Consider the following 17690-nt stretch of genomic DNA (forward strand, 5'->3'; position numbering starts at 1 on the left):
TATTTAATGTTTCATCTAATTGGTTGTACCAGTTCTCTTGGACTCTCCAATTCCTGTAGTATTGCATCGGCTGTCCATTTGAGTGAATTAGTGTGCAAAATGGTAGACTAGTTTATGGAAGTAATGGAATTCACTTTTTATTTAGTTCACATAATATTAATTTTGTTTGAATGTATGTCATACTTACTGCTACATAATTTTTTAGTGGTGCACATTGAACATGCTGCTAACGTGGCATGAAAGATCACAATGAAAACACTTCAGCAATACAAATATAAAGAAGGAAATAAAAAAATTCATAATTATTTTGTGATAAGCGTGAACGTGGATAAAGGAGGCATTACTCATTAGTAGAGTCAAGATTTTGTGGTGTTATTTTAAGACAAATTTCGGTGTAAAGAAATAAAGATTTCGGTGTTATATGGTTTTATTTTTTTGCTCAAAATACCCACGGCAAAATTTTCTTGCTTTTCTGTACGACATGAAAATTTATTAAAACAAATATTAATAAACACTAAAACCTCATGATCTAATTACAATTAAGTTCATTTGCAAATTCATAGATAATTAAGTTCATTTGCAAATTCATAAATTCAAACTTTTAAATAACTACTAAAAATTTCACGACTTAATTACAATCACATACACTACAAAATTACACAATTAAGCACTTCCAAAGTTACTATTAAGACGGTTTTATTGAAATGCTATCATAGTTAAATTTTCCTCATTTTCTGGAGTGAGACGTTGTCTTCTGTCACTAACTACCAGTGAGTACCTGGAAAATGAACGTTCTGCATCAACATTTGATGTTGGGAACCAGATTGCCCTTAAACTAGCTTGAGCAAATTCACTGTAGTCCCCTTGAAGGGAGCAAAGTACCTTTGCAACATCAATTTGGCTTGTTTCTGGCAATAAAAGTTCATCCTCAATTATTTTTTTTAAAGCAACATAGCCATGTATGAATGTATCAATGGGAAGATGGGAAACAGAAGGCAAGTTATGCAGAGACTTCTGTAGGTTTGCATCTTCTATGCTAACCCTACTCACATTTCTTGGGCTGAACAGCAAATTAATGGCATTAAAGACTCTTAGACAAGGATGTCTTTTAACAGATGAGTTTTGCCTCAAACGCTTATGTTTCTCACTCGCGACATGTTTCAGAAGCGTATCGCGTCTCTCGTAGTCTAGCCTGCAGTTACAGAATTTGCACATTAAAATTTTATCACTGAAATAAAATCCTTCGCTGGAAAATTCTTTCGATCGGTCACTGGCAGAAACCTTTGTTTTAGGCATTATCAAAATTTTTTAATCTCATAGGGAGAATTTAACCTCTTAATACGCAAAAACTTGCCGTGCTGGAAAGATCAAAACAATGGAGAATAGATGCGAATACAAACGCATACCGAATTCCAACATACGTACGTGAAAATTAATACCGACATAAACATGTACTATTTATTATTTACAATCATTACGTTAAGCAGGGTTAATTTTATTTTTGTACCCTACGTACTTTATTTTAAATAAACAGTAAAAGCAATGCGTTTTAGTGTGTAATATTTTAATGATTAAAAATGTAATCTTAGAAAAACATATTTTGGACGTTTGTTATTTTTGTATTTACAGAAAGTGAACGGCAGCCATTGTATCATAGTTATCAACATCTTAAATTATTATGGTACACAAGATTACCGTTTAAAGAAAATATTACGTTAATTCCGAGACTTCATTTTTAAATCTATAATGAATCACAGTCGCATATAATATATATGGCTGCTAGTTACTGTCAGAAATATTTGATTGTGCTGAAGATAGTGAATTGTCCTTACAGAATGGAAAACAAAACGTAAATAATCAGGATAGACGAAATTTCGTGACATATTGTGGATTTCGCACAATTTCGTTTTATTCCGTGTTTTCAAGCGGTTTTCGGTGTTATTTCGTTTTATCGCGCATTACCATATAATCGTGCCTCTACTCATTAGAAGTGAGTTTATAAACTCATTTCACAATAAAACATAACCTACTGTTGGGTCTGGCCGACCATGTAGGAAAATGTTTTCTTTATCAGATGTGAAGAAATAGTTGTATCAAGTCAAACCATCTGCTTTTGTTTTAAAGATGTCTTCAAATGCTAGAAAATATTGTTACCCACTGTTTGTAAAATGTGTTTCTTCCCCCCTACCTTGATTTTAATAGTTCGTATTTCCGATTTATCAAAGTGAAGCAATTTTTTCATTGCCTAACTTTCAAGGTGATTTAACTGATCACAACATAGATAGAATTGGAACAATTTAAAGTGCCCGCAACAATTATGACTAAATTTTCCTTCAGACAAATGCACCTATTAAAGGTGGACACAAAAATGGTATGACAGTTGTTCTTACAAACACATGCAGGAGGACTAAATGGGAATTGTAGTGACAAATGATTGATTTTGGCACAGACAAAATTGTTCAAATTGCTAGCAAGTAAAAATTGATAGAAGTATTTATTTTCTGTTAATACATTGACGCAGACAGGTGGTAGATAGTATAAAAAGAACAATGTTTATGTAGTAATTCTGATAGGTTAGATCTTAGAATAAACATTTGTTTGTTTGTTGTAGGCCAAAATTAAGCATTTAGAAATCTTTACCGATTTACGATTTTCAAAAGTTAGCAAGTATAAATGCACAGAAAATAAAATACATGTAGCTTAGAAAAAAACATGTTTTGTGGTCACACATATGGCTAGAGCTACACCACAATCATTATTTTAATGGGACTTGGATGGATCACAGAGAACGGAATTAATCACTGCACACTGCATGTGCATGATTATAAGTACGTAACAAAAAAATTTACGTCCGTGAACTGACTTGACAATACTTGAGTAGCCTGGTGACACATTAGTAGCACTGGTCAGTTTCCTGGCCACGAAGCAAGACGGGACACACCAGACGCAGGCACACTCGTCCAACGGAACGAATGGTAGCTCAGAATGAGCGTTCCTCACAAGGCACTGCACGGCGAAGTCAGCTGGGGCCCGGCCCTCCGTAGTAGTCGCGCGAGCCCCCTCCAGAGTAGTACTGGCTGGAGGAGGAGTACTGGTAGCCGTGGCCAAAGGTGGGTGTGTGGGCATACGTGCTGGGGTACTGGTAGTGGTGCCCCTCGCCGGGCTTGGTCGCGTCCTTCTTGTCCTCGGAACTCTCACCGTTCCCTGCCAAAGGGTGCGATCGGTCCCCCTTCGTCACTTTCACGGGAATTGCTGCAAGAACATCGTAAGAACCACAAGAGTTGTATGGGTTCTTTGTGAGGTCAATAATTTGGTTTATTTGATACAAGTGTATCTCTTTCAAAAACTTCCCAGCTACAGGCAAATAATAGGAACCAAAAATTGCCATCTTTTTCAGGCCATAACAATTTTGTATTATTTGATTTTCAATTTTTTGGCTTCATTGTAGAATAGTGTATAGTTTAATGCACTGCCCGCAGTTAACAGCAACTGGCTGCAACAAATAGCATTCCCCGTTAAAACATTGGTGTTTAGTATTTAATTTATTTAAGGGAATGACTATAATTGTAATAATAAAGCTACTATAAAAAATGTGACTATGTTATGGTTGTTAACTCTCACCGTAAAAAAAAACCAATTTAAGTAGTATTTTTTGGTTGATAAATTAATGTTTTAAGTCAGTCGAGAAACTTCTTAAAAAAGAGTTTTTCTGTATAAAACAGTCTGACCACAGTGAGCAATTTGTGATATAAAGATGTACAAGCTTTGTCAGTTTACGAGATAGTTACGAACGGACGAGTTGGGCGAGCAGTTAACGGGTACGCACCAGAAGCGACGGGCGAGAGCGAGTGCTGCTGGGCCGGCGAGATGGGGCGGGGCAGGCGCTCCTTCTTCATGGAGGGCGACTGGACGGTCGGCTGCAGCGGAGGAGAGTCAGGCATGGCCGCCTGTGGCTGGGAGTACAGGTCCAGCACCTGGTGGCAGATATCTGCAACAACCATTACACACTACCTCACTTACAGTGTCAACGTGTTTACCGAACTTGTCTTTGTTCCTGATTTTTCTCAAAACATTCACACTTCTATGTGTTATGATTTATAGAAACTAGGGATGCCTCAGTTAAATTCTCAAATATCATCAAATCTTTAGTATTTTAAAGATTTTATATTTGAGAAAAACTATTCAATAGTATTTGAGGAAGGGAAATACGAAAAAAATTACAACACTAGCTTCTGTTTGATTGACAATTACATTATTTATCCCTTCAGAAACTAAGAAATTTTTGGTTTGGGAATGTTTATTTAGCACAGTGACGGGTTGATCCCAATTCTCGGTTCTGTTGGTTCTCAGCATGTTAACAGCGCCCAGAACCATAAATATACTGGTTGCACATTAAATAATAGGGAGGAAGGCCCGAGTAATTATTTGCCCCTGGGTCCTTAGTTTCTCTCGGATGTGCTGGGAAGAGGGTTCAGGGTGCACAGGATAAAGAAGTTGAGGAGGAATTATTGTTTTCAAGGTCGACCTGTACAGTCATTGCACCAAACTTGGCAGAAAACTCAGGTTAGGAAACTTACTTAAGAAAATTAAGCTACAAATACAAGAAATAAGTGCATCCCATTGTAAAATTTCTTTCAAGAGGAAGTAATAACTACAGGAAAGGTAAGCACAGTAAGAGTTAACAACAAGCTCCTCGGGACCGGGAGTGAGCGGGCATGCACACGTACCCTCCAGCAGGTCCATGGTGACGTCCTCCACGAACTTGTCCCACCAGCGCAGGTGTCTGGAGGTGCGGCCCTCCCAGTCCACCACCTCGAACTTGCTCAGCTTGCCCGCCAGGTACATCAGAGCCACCGCGATCACCTCCGGCTCCCACTGCAGGCTCAGCGTCGTGCACAGGCTGCCAACACAACTGGCCTTTAGTCAACACGCATACCATCGTCTGACGGTTGATTGTAGTGCTAGGTTGCGCGATACAAAAATCAGCTTCAACGACACACATAAATACTACCTAAATAACTTATTTAAGCACGTAAACATAAACCAGAAGCACATCACAATACATCTGAACTTGTTTATGCTCGAGTAAAATTTAATAAATGAAACTAATTTCTTTTTACCAGTGATGTGAAAGATTTCCTTCAAATCTAAAGTTTATCAATTTGCACAATCAACAGCCCTACAAGATGTAATCACTGTTTACAGTCGTGGTCAACAACACTTAGTGAGATACTTACCTGTCATTAACAAATGTCCATGCCATCTGGACCATCTTCTGCAGCTTATTTTTGTCACCTGAAAAAATAGTTATAATTTATACAACATTCAGTGTGAAACTAACATCAACAATATAACTATCTTAGGTTCTATCCAAAGTAAGATTACTATAAAAGGCCAGATTACTTATACTGTTTGTTCTTTCCAAAGCTTACAATACTATGTATTTACCATAAAACCACATTTATATCATTATAATTAATCACAGTAGTAAGACTAATTTATTATAAATAAATTAATTAATCACAGTGGTAGTAAGACTCGCTTCTATTTTCCTTGACAAAAAAAAAAAAAGATTAAAAAAATATGCTTAAGCGAAAATCATCAACTAACAAGTGTGGTTTTTACTATGAAACACAATAAAATTTGAAATATAATAAACTATAGATAAAAGGCCTAAAGCCTGTTGAATATGTGAGCTCAGAGCTGACGTTATGAATTACTATTTCATCATCTTGCACATTACTTCAGCAGACAGGGCTTCAAAGATCACAGTATTACTTGCTTCTGTGTTGCAACAGGTGCAGAGCAAGCACCAAGAATAAATACAAGCGTGTGTGCGCACGCGCTTGTAATTATTCTTGTATGTTTATTCTTGTGTATTTATTCTTATGCGCACGCGCACACACACACACGTGTGGTTCAGTCCGAGAACCACGAGTTACGAACCTGGGGGTAATTACCCCCACGGGGTGAAACAACTATTCTGCAGGGGTAATAATGCTGGTAATTTTTGGTATGTAGATACTAGAATGACAGATCAATGCCACATGGCTTGCGTTCTCTCACGCTGATGAAATTTTTAAAGATGAAGATATGTCAGCCTAAGTAGAATTTCTCAGACTATGCGAAGATAGCACTTTCAAATGAAGAATTCCAAAATTATAACCTCGGTACATTTTGGCAAAAAGTATGTGCTGACTATCCTATTATAACTGACAGAGCTCTAACAATGATAATACCTTTTGCTACCACTTTTAGATGAGAGAATGGTTTCTCAACTTTAGTAACAGTAAAAACAAAGGCTAGAAACAATCTCAATGTGGAACATGACTTGAGATGTGCATTAAGTGAAACTAAACCTAAAATTATAAAAAAAATTGTGAATGAGAAAAAATTTCAACTGTTATTAATTAGTTAAAAAAGTACATTGTAATTGTAATTATGTATATTTTTGTGCAATTTTATGATTAATAAAGGTTATTTGTATGCATCTGTTGTTTTCTTCAACAACATTTTAAAGGGTTGTAAAATCAGTTTCTCTAATAGGTCATAAGGGTAACAACAGACTTTACAACACTTGCTGCAGACTAAAACGACGTGCACACAAGTCACACAAAAATACTCACCCCTGAGTGACTTGGCGTAAGTCAACAAGTATTTGTACGGATGCTCCACTTGCAGATCAAACTTAATTGTCTGGAGCAGAATCCTCTCCAGCGTCATCACCTCCTCCTGCCGATTCAAGGTCACAGCATCAACTCACTGCCGCCTACTGCGTACTCTGGACTGCCAGAACGTGACAGCAACTCGCCACGACAAACAAACAGTAAATACCACAACGTTCAAACAATGATTACACAGAAACTGTCAGTGATTAGACAACATTTTATGCAAGTCTTAAAAAGTCTTAAGTTTTAAACAATATTTAGAAAGTTAAACAAAAATAAGAATGGATTCAATAGCATACATGGTAGAAGTTTTATTTATTTTCTTATTACAATCCCAGTTTTTTTTTAACACCTTGCATTAATTGTTTGTTATTATATTTCAGACAAAACTTTTATATACAAATTATAATATTTACAAACAATTAGAAATGATCTGATGGTGTGCTTACTAAGAGAGTTATGGATTTATTTTTGTATTTAAACCCCAACCTTTGCAGTGGCTGATTGTATCAGAAATAATATCAGATAAATGTTTTAAGTAATATTTGTAGGATTTGCAAATAATTTTATCGGATTTGATAGTGTGCCTACTGACGAAATTATGAATTTTTTTGTCGTTCAATCGTTGTTTATTCCACCCATAGCAGTAATTGTAGGTCGTACAAAAATTATTTCAGATGAAATTTGTGGATAATAATTCATGATTTTGCAATAAACCAGAATGAATTTGATAGTGTACATGGTATGGAAATTATTAATTTATTTTTATTCCTACCCCTATTTGTTTCAACACCCTGCAGCAATGGCTCATCTTATCAAACATTTTTAAGATAAAAGTTTTAGAAAAAAATTATGATATTTACAAAATATTCAAACAGATTTGATGGTGTGATTACTAAGGTAATTATGAATTAATTTTTGTATTTTAACACCTCTTTATCAACCTTTTGCAGCAATGGTTAGTTGTAACAAAAATTGTTTCAGACAAAGATTTAGATAATATTTATAAGGTTTACAAACAATGTGAACGGATTTAATATTGTAATTCCTAGGTATTAATTTTTTTGTACTTCAACCCCTGGTATTTTAAACACTGGCAATAAAACATTATTTCAGACGAAAGTTGTAAATAATAATTTATGGTTTCACAACAAATATAATAGATTTAATACATAATTAATACATGGTACAAAATTTATAAATTTTAAAAATATATACTCCTGTATTTTTAATCCTGTTTCTGCAATGGTTAATTTTATCAAAAATTGTTTTAGACAAATCTTTTGGATAAAAATTATACAATTTACAAATAATTTGAATGGACTTCGTAGCGTACCTACTAAGGGAGTTATGAATTTTTGGTCATCCAACCCTTCTTTTTTTCCACTGTGATACTACATCAGATCACAGAACACTGAAACTTTAATTTGAAATAATTTATTTATGTTTTCCGTATTTGTTTACATTTTTATTTGTCACAAATTCATATATCTTTCATGTTAATTAACTTCTATATTTGTTTTGGATAATTGCTTTGAGCTTCGCAACCTTTCTCTATGTTAATAATGTTAAATGTAATATCTTTTAAATGTTTAATTTAAGGCCGGTGATTGGCCGATAGATCGGCGGATCTTTTAAATACATTGTTGGTTATAGATGCTATTAATTTTGTAAGAGAAGAGAAAAAAACTTTGGTGTGCCATCTTGTGGCTTGTGTGTGTTGTCACGTCGGGCCTTGCCGACGTGACATTTTAAATATTATATAGCATCGATACGTCTCTCAAATTGGCGAGGAAAATACGCTCGAGCTTCGGCGAAGCTCTGAGAGTAATGGTTTTATTGGGGCTTTATCTAAAACCATATACACTAGGGTCTCGATAATCCGAGCTCCGATAATCCGAGTTCCCAATAATCCGAGTCAGTTTCGGGGGTTATGAGAAAGAAAAAAATATGAATTTTGCAAACACACATACATGTAGGGACGGCCAGGGCTATGTTGAGGAGGAAGGCCTGATGGGGTGAGTTGGGTAAGTGACTGTACATAGCAGGTAGCGGCCCACCCCTGTCAGAAGTCGCAAGCATCTATTTTTATAACATTGGGGGAAACCCCTTTTCTCCGTCGGCCTAGATCCTCTGCCCCCTCGTCACTTCCCCGCGTTCCCTCCAGAGGGTAATTGTTAGTTCCCATAAGTTCTTCGCCGTGAGCACATCTATGTAGTTACGTCCCAGTTCTATTACGAACCAGTATGAGTAAAAGAAAACATACTGAAATATCATTAAGTGATAAATTAGAAGCGCTGACGCGGGTTGATAAAGGTGAGCCGCTAAAAACAATTGCGCGTGATTTAGGAGTGAGTGCTGTTACTGTGGGTGACTGGAGGCGCAACAGACAGAAATTGGAGTTATGGCAAACTCAAAAAAATCTTTCTCAGGCTACAACGTCTAGATCTCGTATGAAAAAAAGTGAGTACGAAAAAACAAGTGAAGCTTTGTTTTCATGGTTTTTAGCACAGCGGCAAAAAGGTGTCCCTCTTTCTGGGCCTATATTACAAGAAAAAGCGCAGTATTTTCGTAATAAATTACAAGAAGGTGAAAGCAATTTTAATGCCAGTAAAGGATGGCTGGATAAATGGAAAAAAAGATACGGTGTGTGGCAATTGCATATCACAGGAGAAAAGCTTTCAGCTGATGCTGCTGGTACTGAAAACTATGTTCAAAAATTTCAAAGCATGATCGAAGAAGGGGGCTACACACATGATCAATTATATAACTGTGACGAGACTGGGTTAAATTTTAAAATGCTACCTGACAAGAGTCTAGCATCCAAAGACGAGATTTCCGCTCCTGGGCATAAAAAGAGCAAGGAACGAATTACTGTTATGCCATGTTCCAATGCCTCTGGGACACATAAGCTTCGTCCCTTGGTGATAGGAAAATCAAAAAAACCTAGAGCTTTTAAAAATGTAAATATGAACGCACTACCCGTCGCATACAAAAATCAAAAGAACTCGTGGATGAATACGACCATTTTTAAAAATTGGTTCTTCGAGGAATTTGTTCCTTCAGTAGAAACTTTTTTAAAAGAACGACAATTACCGAGAAAAGCACTGTTGGTTATTGACAACGCTCCATCCCATCCAAACGTAGAAGAGCTTTCAAGTGATGAAATTAAAACTGTTTTCCTGCCCCCAAATGTGACTAGCCTCATTCAACCTATGGACCAAGGCGTCATTGCGACAATAAAGAAAAAGTACAGACGCATGCTTCTGACATATATTTTGCAAGAAGAAGAAATTTCATTAGTAGATATGCTAAAAACAGTTAATATAAAAGACGTTATCTATTGGTTAGTTGATGCGTGGTCAGAAATTAAACAGGAAACTATACAGAAATCCTGGTCAAAACTTATAAAACCGAGAGTTTCACAAAGTGAAGAAGAAGAAACAGTTGAAGATGACTGTGATAATATGACTCTATTGAATTTAATGGTGACAATCCCTGGCTGTGAAATGTAATCCAGTGCTGAAGAGGTTAAGAAGTGGTTAGACAGTGATGAAATTGAAGAATTGACAGATGAGAAAATTATTGAAATGGTCAACAACCGGGATGAGGACACCGAAAAAGACGAACAAGGGGAAGAAGAAACCAACAAAAAAATTAGCCATGCAGATGGGTTTCTACGCTTAGAAAAGGCACTCGAATACGTGGAGCAGCAAGATGACGTCACGCCAAATGACGTAATGTTTTTTAAGAAGTGGAGCACACGAGCAGCTGAGAAGCGAGGAGCATTAAAAAAACAAAAAACAATAATAGATTATTTTAAAAAATAATAATTATGTATATATTTCTAATCTGCCTTTCAATATGTTTGTATTTTATTTTTATTAAAACATCGACATACTATGTATTAGAAATTGATTTTGCGTGTTTTTATTCGTATTTCCAATAATCCGAGGTTCTGATAATCCGAGTTGGCCCCGGTCCCATCAAGCTCGGATTATCGAGGTTCTAGTGTATCATCAAATCTTCAGGTATGACTATATGCTATGTTGAATCCTGAGCAGTCGCGTCACCGAATCATAGCACTATTTGAAGTAGTGATCATCTGCTGTCTGATTATCATAATTGTTTTAAATCTATCGTCTTTGAATAATACTAAAGCCTCTAGTTTTCTTGTAATTATGGCACGACTAATATGTTGTACGACTTCACTCAGAAGTCTTGAAGGATATTGAATTTCATGCGAACCGACGAATACTGAACTAGCTAAATTTAATATTATCTCCTAACAAATGAACTTTTGTATCTGTTGTGCCCAACGTAATTTTATTAGCTACTTAATATGTTGTTTTCTTTTTATTCTCACGTGTAGGCAACCGTCTTTGTCATTTTATTTTTTTAATGTTAAACAATAAAAGTATTATAATTAGTATTAAATTTATTTTTCTATCTAATAAATAATTAAGTTGGGTACCTTCGGGTACTGGCGCCCTTTAAAGATTCAGAAGCGCATGACAGGGAGAATTTATTAATCTGTAACTGTGAAAGGGCTCATTTACTGTGACAGTAAATTGTGTACTCAGCAGGGGACATTACATCACCCCTTGGAGTTATGGTTGATCGTATAAAAAATGTATTTTGACAAAAGTTTTTAGTATTACTTCTACAAGTTATAATACGTTCAAACAGATGTTAGGGGAGTTATAGCAATTTGCATGTTTTCCAAAAAAACCTTCCCCATGTTTACCCCTTTGGTCACATTTTGCCCATTAACAAACTCAACCAAGATTTTCCATGATTATATTTTATGTTTAAGTTTGGAAGTGATTTGTGAAAAATGACGGCAGTTATTGTGCACGTTAATGTGACATATATAGATATATGCTTTTGAATTGACGATGGTTTTGGGGTCTATGGACCATGAATCAAAAACAATATAACAATTTTACGGAAGTCGCACCATGGTAACGGCTACAAAAGGTAATATTTCTTGAAAAGCTACTTAAAATAAATAATAATAAGTAAAGCTAAGTTGTGTGTGTGATGACAGAAACCACTTATCACTTTTCACGACATACATACGCCTTGCTCAGCAATCCTTTGGTGAACATTTCTGATTTTCAAAACAGCTTGAATGAAAAAAACTATATGCCCTGCCTCCTAAAAAAAACTGTATTGTCAGTCACATCCATTAATTTAATCATGAGAAACAACAGTTTGTACATTTTATATACCTTTGGATCTTCTCCAAAAGTGCCAAATTTCTGGTCTGTCAGCAGCATGCGAGCTGTCTTAATCACATCTTTACACTTCTTCGGGGTCTCCTCCACCTTGCCAGCAAGGAACAAGCAGCAGCAAGCTGTCACCTGCAGGGAAATGCAACCACACATGAAAACTCAAAGTTCGACAACCTGGGTTTGAATCTCGCTCTCACCATCTTGATTTGAATTTGAATACCGGTAAACATAAATCAGATATTTACACACTCACATTCTAGTAGGTATTCAAAGCATTAAATATGTAAACAATAAAAACATTTTTTTAAAAAAATCCTTCACAAAACACGAATTTTATGATACATAGATGAATAAAAATATTTTGTTACAATAAAAGCCAATTATTCTGATTACGAAGTAGGCATACGTCGATTAATAATTAGCTGTTTAGCATATAGCCAAGAGTTCTGGTAAAATTATTAAAACCATATTCAGGAATTACAATGAGAGAATTGCATTAAATTTTAATACAAATTTTCAACACTTGTGATAATCCAACTATTAACTCATTTAGGCTGGGTTTATCAAATTTCTAAGAAATGCAAGAGCTTTGGGATGTAACATGCAACGAACACAAGAAAATACTGTGTTTTACAAAACCACTTAATTCACAAGACATCACTAACCCTACAGTTAGTAACTAAAACTGTAAAATCCTTAATAATTTAATTTAAAGCCTTAGTTTTCTTTAACTGTGGGATAGAAAAATTAGCCTTCTAATCATGCCTACATTACATCTGTATCTTTAAAAGTTTTCAGAAAATTTCACTTTAATTATAAAAAGTGAAAACGCAAGCAATAAGTTGAAAGTCAGCTGTTACATTGCATTTTTTAATCTTACGTATTTTATAACACAGTAATTGAAAATGTTATTTAATTTTTGTATCTTGTGTTTCTTGCATAGTTTATAAAGTCAGCCTTAAGGGCTCCACTTACCTGGGCACATATAAGGTGGCAGAGCTTTAGAAAAAAAAGCTATAAAAGATATCCAAATGGTGTCCGTTTACAAAAAGCATTAAGAATGTGCTGAGAGTGGATAAGAAGTTGTTTCCGTATTGTGTTTTATTTTTAAACGAGAGTAAATGGCTAAAACAAGTGTTTTTAGAATAATTTTTAGACATGAAATACATACCAGGTAAAGATTCTTGAAAGCAACTTTATCTTCATTTCTTTGCCACATAATGTTATGGTTACCACAGAAATCTCATAGCTGCCCTATGCATGACGAGAAGAGTGAGTGTCAGTCCACAGCCTTCCACTTAGAGGCAATACTGCGCTAGAATCACCAGCGAGAGTTGCACTTATCCTGCCTCACTAACAAGAAACACCCCTGTGTAGGGCTAATACCTTAGCCCCTCGATAAGGGTGTTTTATTGAGTTTCACATCAATTACACACCTATAGTGATTTACACTAGAGTATGAGTTGGTTTTCCCAGCTAATTTTGAAAGAGAAAATTTGCAGCTGCTGCACCTCATGTGTGCCTACAGCTTCTCCCTAACCGTTCCAGATGACTCAATTGCATAGCCTATAGCCAATTCATTCATGAACTATTTTCCATTGTGTTTGTTGTGTGTATCTCTCAGCAACGACCTCACTGTAAACATATACAATGCCAAAATAAAAAAAACACTATTTTTTTTAGGAACGTTCCAAATCTTTAAATAATATTATCAGCTTGGACATGCTTCAATGGGCTGCAAGAGATGTTGTATAGCTCCACGAGAAAGCTGACATACAAGCATCATCGTGTCCATGTAAAAATGTGTTTTCTTTTCATGCACAATATTTTGATAAGTACGAGCCTGTGTTACTGTTCATTTTTCTCTTTAAAGTATAACACTAATGGGTCCCATTTCAGACCTTTACTAAACTTGAAAACATATCAGCAATAGAAAATAAGTGTGGGTAAATATGTAGAGAAGCTGTATATGCGAAAAAAAATGCTAAAAATCCGAAAATACTTTAATTTCTATGCTCTTTCACTGCCTCTTTTCAAATCAACCGGCGGAGATAAGAAATTCCAAATACTTTAGGAGATATCGAATTTTTTTAATTTTGAACATGTAGAGTAGCGATATTTGCGAAAAGAAATTTCTAAAAATCTGAAATTACTTTTATTATATGCTCTTTCACTTCCTCTTTTCATTAAAACCGGCGGAGATAAGAAATTCCAAATACTTTAGGAGATATCGAATTTTTTAATTTTGCAATACAACACCTGTACAACAATTTGAACGTCGCCATGTTTGTTATTTTGCCGTGTGTTCGTGAATGCGTAATAAATTAAATGGTCAATTAGGTCAGGTCAGTTACATTATTAATACTTTCAAACTAAGCGGACATAAAAAATAATGTGAATTAATTTTAATGGCTGTTTAGTTTTAAAATATTTATAATTTAACTGACCTGACCAAACAAACCGGGACAAAGGATGAACAGTAGGAAATAAAATGGTCAGTTAGGTCAGGTCAGTTACATTATGAATACTTTCAAACTAAGCGTACATTAAAAATAATATGATTTAATTTCAATGATTCTTTAGTTTTAAAGTATTTATAATGTAACTGACCTGACCTAACAAACCCCGACAAATGATGAACATTAACAACTCACGTAAAATTTTTTTGTTACTTATTACTTGCGCAACAATATCCAAATAAAAAATAAGACTTTAAAATTAGAAACGTTAAAAACCCACCTAAGTTGGAGGCGGGTACATTTCCTTTGCCATTAGAAGGAAAGTCGTTCACCTACGTCACGATACCTCCGACGGAACATTAATAAATAAATAAATAATCACGTATTGGTTCATTTGAATACTGGCCAATCACGGAACTGTCACGTGACAAAATTGTCCAATAAGAAACATAATAGATACTCGTAAACCAGAAACAATGGTGATCGCCGCATGAATACCCAGGTATTGTGATGAAAATTAAAAAATTTGATATCTCCTAAAGTATTTGGAATTTCTTATCTCCGCCGGTTGATTTGAAAAGAGGAAGTGAAAGAGCATAGAATAAAAGTATTTTCGGATATTTAGCATTTTTTTCGCATATACCGCGACTCTACATATTTACCTAAGTGTAGATTAATCTAAACTTACGTATCGAGGAAAATTGTGAAAAGAGTGAAACATGTAGAACCGGTGGAAGTACACAACTCCAGTGGCCACGGTGTTGTAACCCAAGTCCATCTTCGTGCCGGACTCGATGATGAACCTTGCACCCTCCCTGCGATACCTGCACTCCGTGTCATAGTCTATCCCGTCCACAATTGACGGCGTGTTCCGCAACTCCTTCTTCTCGTAGTACCAACAAGGCATGTCTAACCACACGCCTACCTGCCAAAAAACAGTACATCAAGATATGTTGATAGTTGTAGCATTAATAAATGGCTAATGATTTATGCTATGGAAATAAAACTCAAATTGTAACCACACTTAAGTTAAATAATATTATTATTAAGGGGGTAAGCTGGGGGGTGGGGTGGAATGGGATTGTATACCCCCCCCCCCCTTTTTTTTCCAAATACAAAAAAAAAGTTCATTCCTACCAAACAAATCGAAAGAATTTTAAAGCAAACAGTGGGCAAAGTGGTTATATCCCCACCAAAATGAAATTCTGCATATGCTCCTGATTAGTATTAGTTGTTATCTACAGATTATTGAATGTATGTTGAGTGGAGAGAAAAAAAGAACAGGTGTGTGTGTGTGCGACACACATACACATATCATTTATGTTCGGTTAATCATTCAAAATTAGGAATAATATACTGTAGGTAGACTAGATTGGTGTACCCTTTGCAATTACTTTTTGCCTGTGCTTTGGATTTAGGGCAGTCTGCATTTTAAAACATGTTTTGGGCAACTTCATCTCTGTTGCATTATTTTTTTATGTACATCTATTAAACCAGCACGGATAATCAACAAATGATTAAAAACTCATGCCAGATCACAAATTTGTTCCATTTACTTTGTATACCATTTCATTACTTTGTATACTATACATTTGTATACCATAACTGACCAGCATGGAGTGGACTTAGCAATTTTTTTTACCACTCACTATATCTGTTATTCCCACCCTATATCATTATGCAATGATACCCTAAGTAAAGGCACTTGTATTCCACTGCCCCTCCTTTTCAACAAAAAAGTCATTCAATAATTTTTTTTAATTTTAAATTTCGTCTTACTCACATTTATTCCTATACCATTTGCCACCAACCATTGCTTTAACCTGTCCACATCCCCCTGAAAATGTAGCTAAAAGTAGTGAAATAAACTAATTAAACTGAGGTTAGGTAAAGGGCTATGTATTTATCATATTTATCACTAAAGATTTAGCCTAGTTTAGTTTCTTTTTTAATTTAATTTGTTATACTCGTAAGTGGGCTTTCACCCGGTGACACGGAGTCCTCTTTTCTCACCCTCTCGCTCTCTCTCCTCCCACCACTCCCACCCCAGCCCCCCTTAGGCCGGGTTTATAGAAAACGCAAGAACGCAGAAACGCAAGAAACGCAACTACGGTAAAAGTCCAACCTTAACTCTTCTACCAGCACGTTTATAAAAAACGCAAGACACACAATAACGCAAGAACGCAACGCAGAAGTTGTTCAACTTTCTACTTCTTGCATTTTCTCCTTGCGTTTCGGCCTTCTATACTGGTTGTTTTAGTATGTGGAAACTGAAACTGGCATGTAATGCATATTTATAGAAGGATCTGCGATTGTAGTCGTTAAGCTTTTGTTTCTTTATTTATGTTTTGGGCTAGCATTCTTCTAGTGAATACAGCACAATGGAGGAAGCGCAATGAAAAACAAAATAATCATGACTTATTCCTGAAATTTTATTTTTTGACGTTGGCGAAGGCCGGCGTCATTGCGTTTTTTATAAACGACTGTGAATTTCTTGCGGTTGTCGCGTCCTGCGTTCTTGCGTTTTCTATAAACCCGGCCTTAGGACTAATTAGGTCCCGTGCATTTCTCATCACCAGCAAGCATTATGAATGACCTGGCCAAATAAAGCAATGACTTCTCTTGTAGACAGCCACTAATCACAAGGGAAAAACCCTGGCACAGGCATACCTTACTGCAGTTTAATGAGAGTTCAGATTTGTTTATTGTCTGCCTTTAGTTACGTATTATCGTAGCAAGGCATTAAGACTTTTACTCTTTTTTTTTTGCTTATGGACATGCATTTAATTCGGCTAATGTCTTTTTGTTTTTTTTGTTTTATGACAACTGAACCAAGACTTTATAGGTTCGTCACAATATTTTATAAGTATATAATACTCATTACTCAAATACAGTGAGATCCTTCTCAAAAAGAAGCATCCAATCATGCAGTAAATAATTCAAAATCAGATACCTGCACGTGAAAAAGTGTTGTTTAATATATAGGACCGTTGTTATTACAGCTAACCTCACTCGAAGCAAACACAATTTCACAGCAATCACAAGCAAACACAATTAAAAACAAAACTACACCATTATAAACAATAAACGACTACAAGAAAATTAACCAACGTGCCAAAAAACAAAATATTTTTACCTGTATGCAGATAATATTTCAAACATTCCCTACATCATTCTTAGGCAAATGTGTTAAATCCCTTATTTTAAATATTCGTGAGTTTATTAACTTTAAATAAAAACTTTAAAACATGTATTGTGCTTTTCTTTAAATATCCTATAAAATTGTAAACTCAGAATAGTGTCGGTACCAATACATAAATTTTGTT

General features: G+C 35.4%; 1 protein-coding gene across 2 annotated transcripts; it reads right to left on the reverse strand.

The window, feature by feature from the left end:
* Window positions 1-401: 401 nt before the first annotated feature.
* LOC134532804 (cyclin-K) lies at window positions 402-17671 on the reverse strand. Of its 2 annotated transcripts, none has more exons than XM_063369680.1 (8): window positions 17501-17671; window positions 15053-15289; window positions 11903-12034; window positions 6627-6732; window positions 5238-5295; window positions 4728-4900; window positions 3827-3988; window positions 402-3252 (listed from the first exon to the last, which is right to left on the reverse strand). In XM_063369680.1, the coding sequence occupies exons 2-8, from the start codon at window positions 15269-15271 to the stop codon at window positions 3020-3022; spliced, it is 1083 nt and encodes a 360-aa protein (XP_063225750.1). In that variant the 5' UTR covers window positions 15272-15289; window positions 17501-17671; the 3' UTR covers window positions 402-3019. The 2 variants fall into 2 exon arrangements, with proteins under 2 accessions (XP_063225750.1, XP_063225749.1); XM_063369679.1 differs by lacking the exon at window positions 17501-17671 and adding an exon at window positions 17318-17475.
* Between the last annotated feature and the right edge of the window lie 19 nt (window positions 17672-17690).

This window comes from Bacillus rossius, chromosome 6, assembly GCF_032445375.1.
Source record: "Bacillus rossius redtenbacheri isolate Brsri chromosome 6, Brsri_v3, whole genome shotgun sequence".
NCBI lineage: Eukaryota > Metazoa > Arthropoda > Insecta > Phasmatodea > Bacillidae > Bacillus > Bacillus rossius.

Bases quoted from the DNA above. Each gene is read 5' to 3' on its own strand.
- LOC134532804 (XM_063369680.1), bottom strand. From the start codon at position 15,271: ATGCCTTGTTGGTACTACGAGAAGAAGGAGTTGCGGAACACGCCGTCA. The intron at 12,035-15,052 runs GTAAGTTTAGAT...ATTTCCCTGCAG, and splicing joins TTCACAATTTTCCTCGATAC to GTGACAGCTTGCTGCTGCTT. The intron at 5,296-6,626 runs GTGAGTATTTTT...CTATTTTTTCAG, and splicing joins TTACGCCAAGTCACTCAGGG to GTGACAAAAATAAGCTGCAG.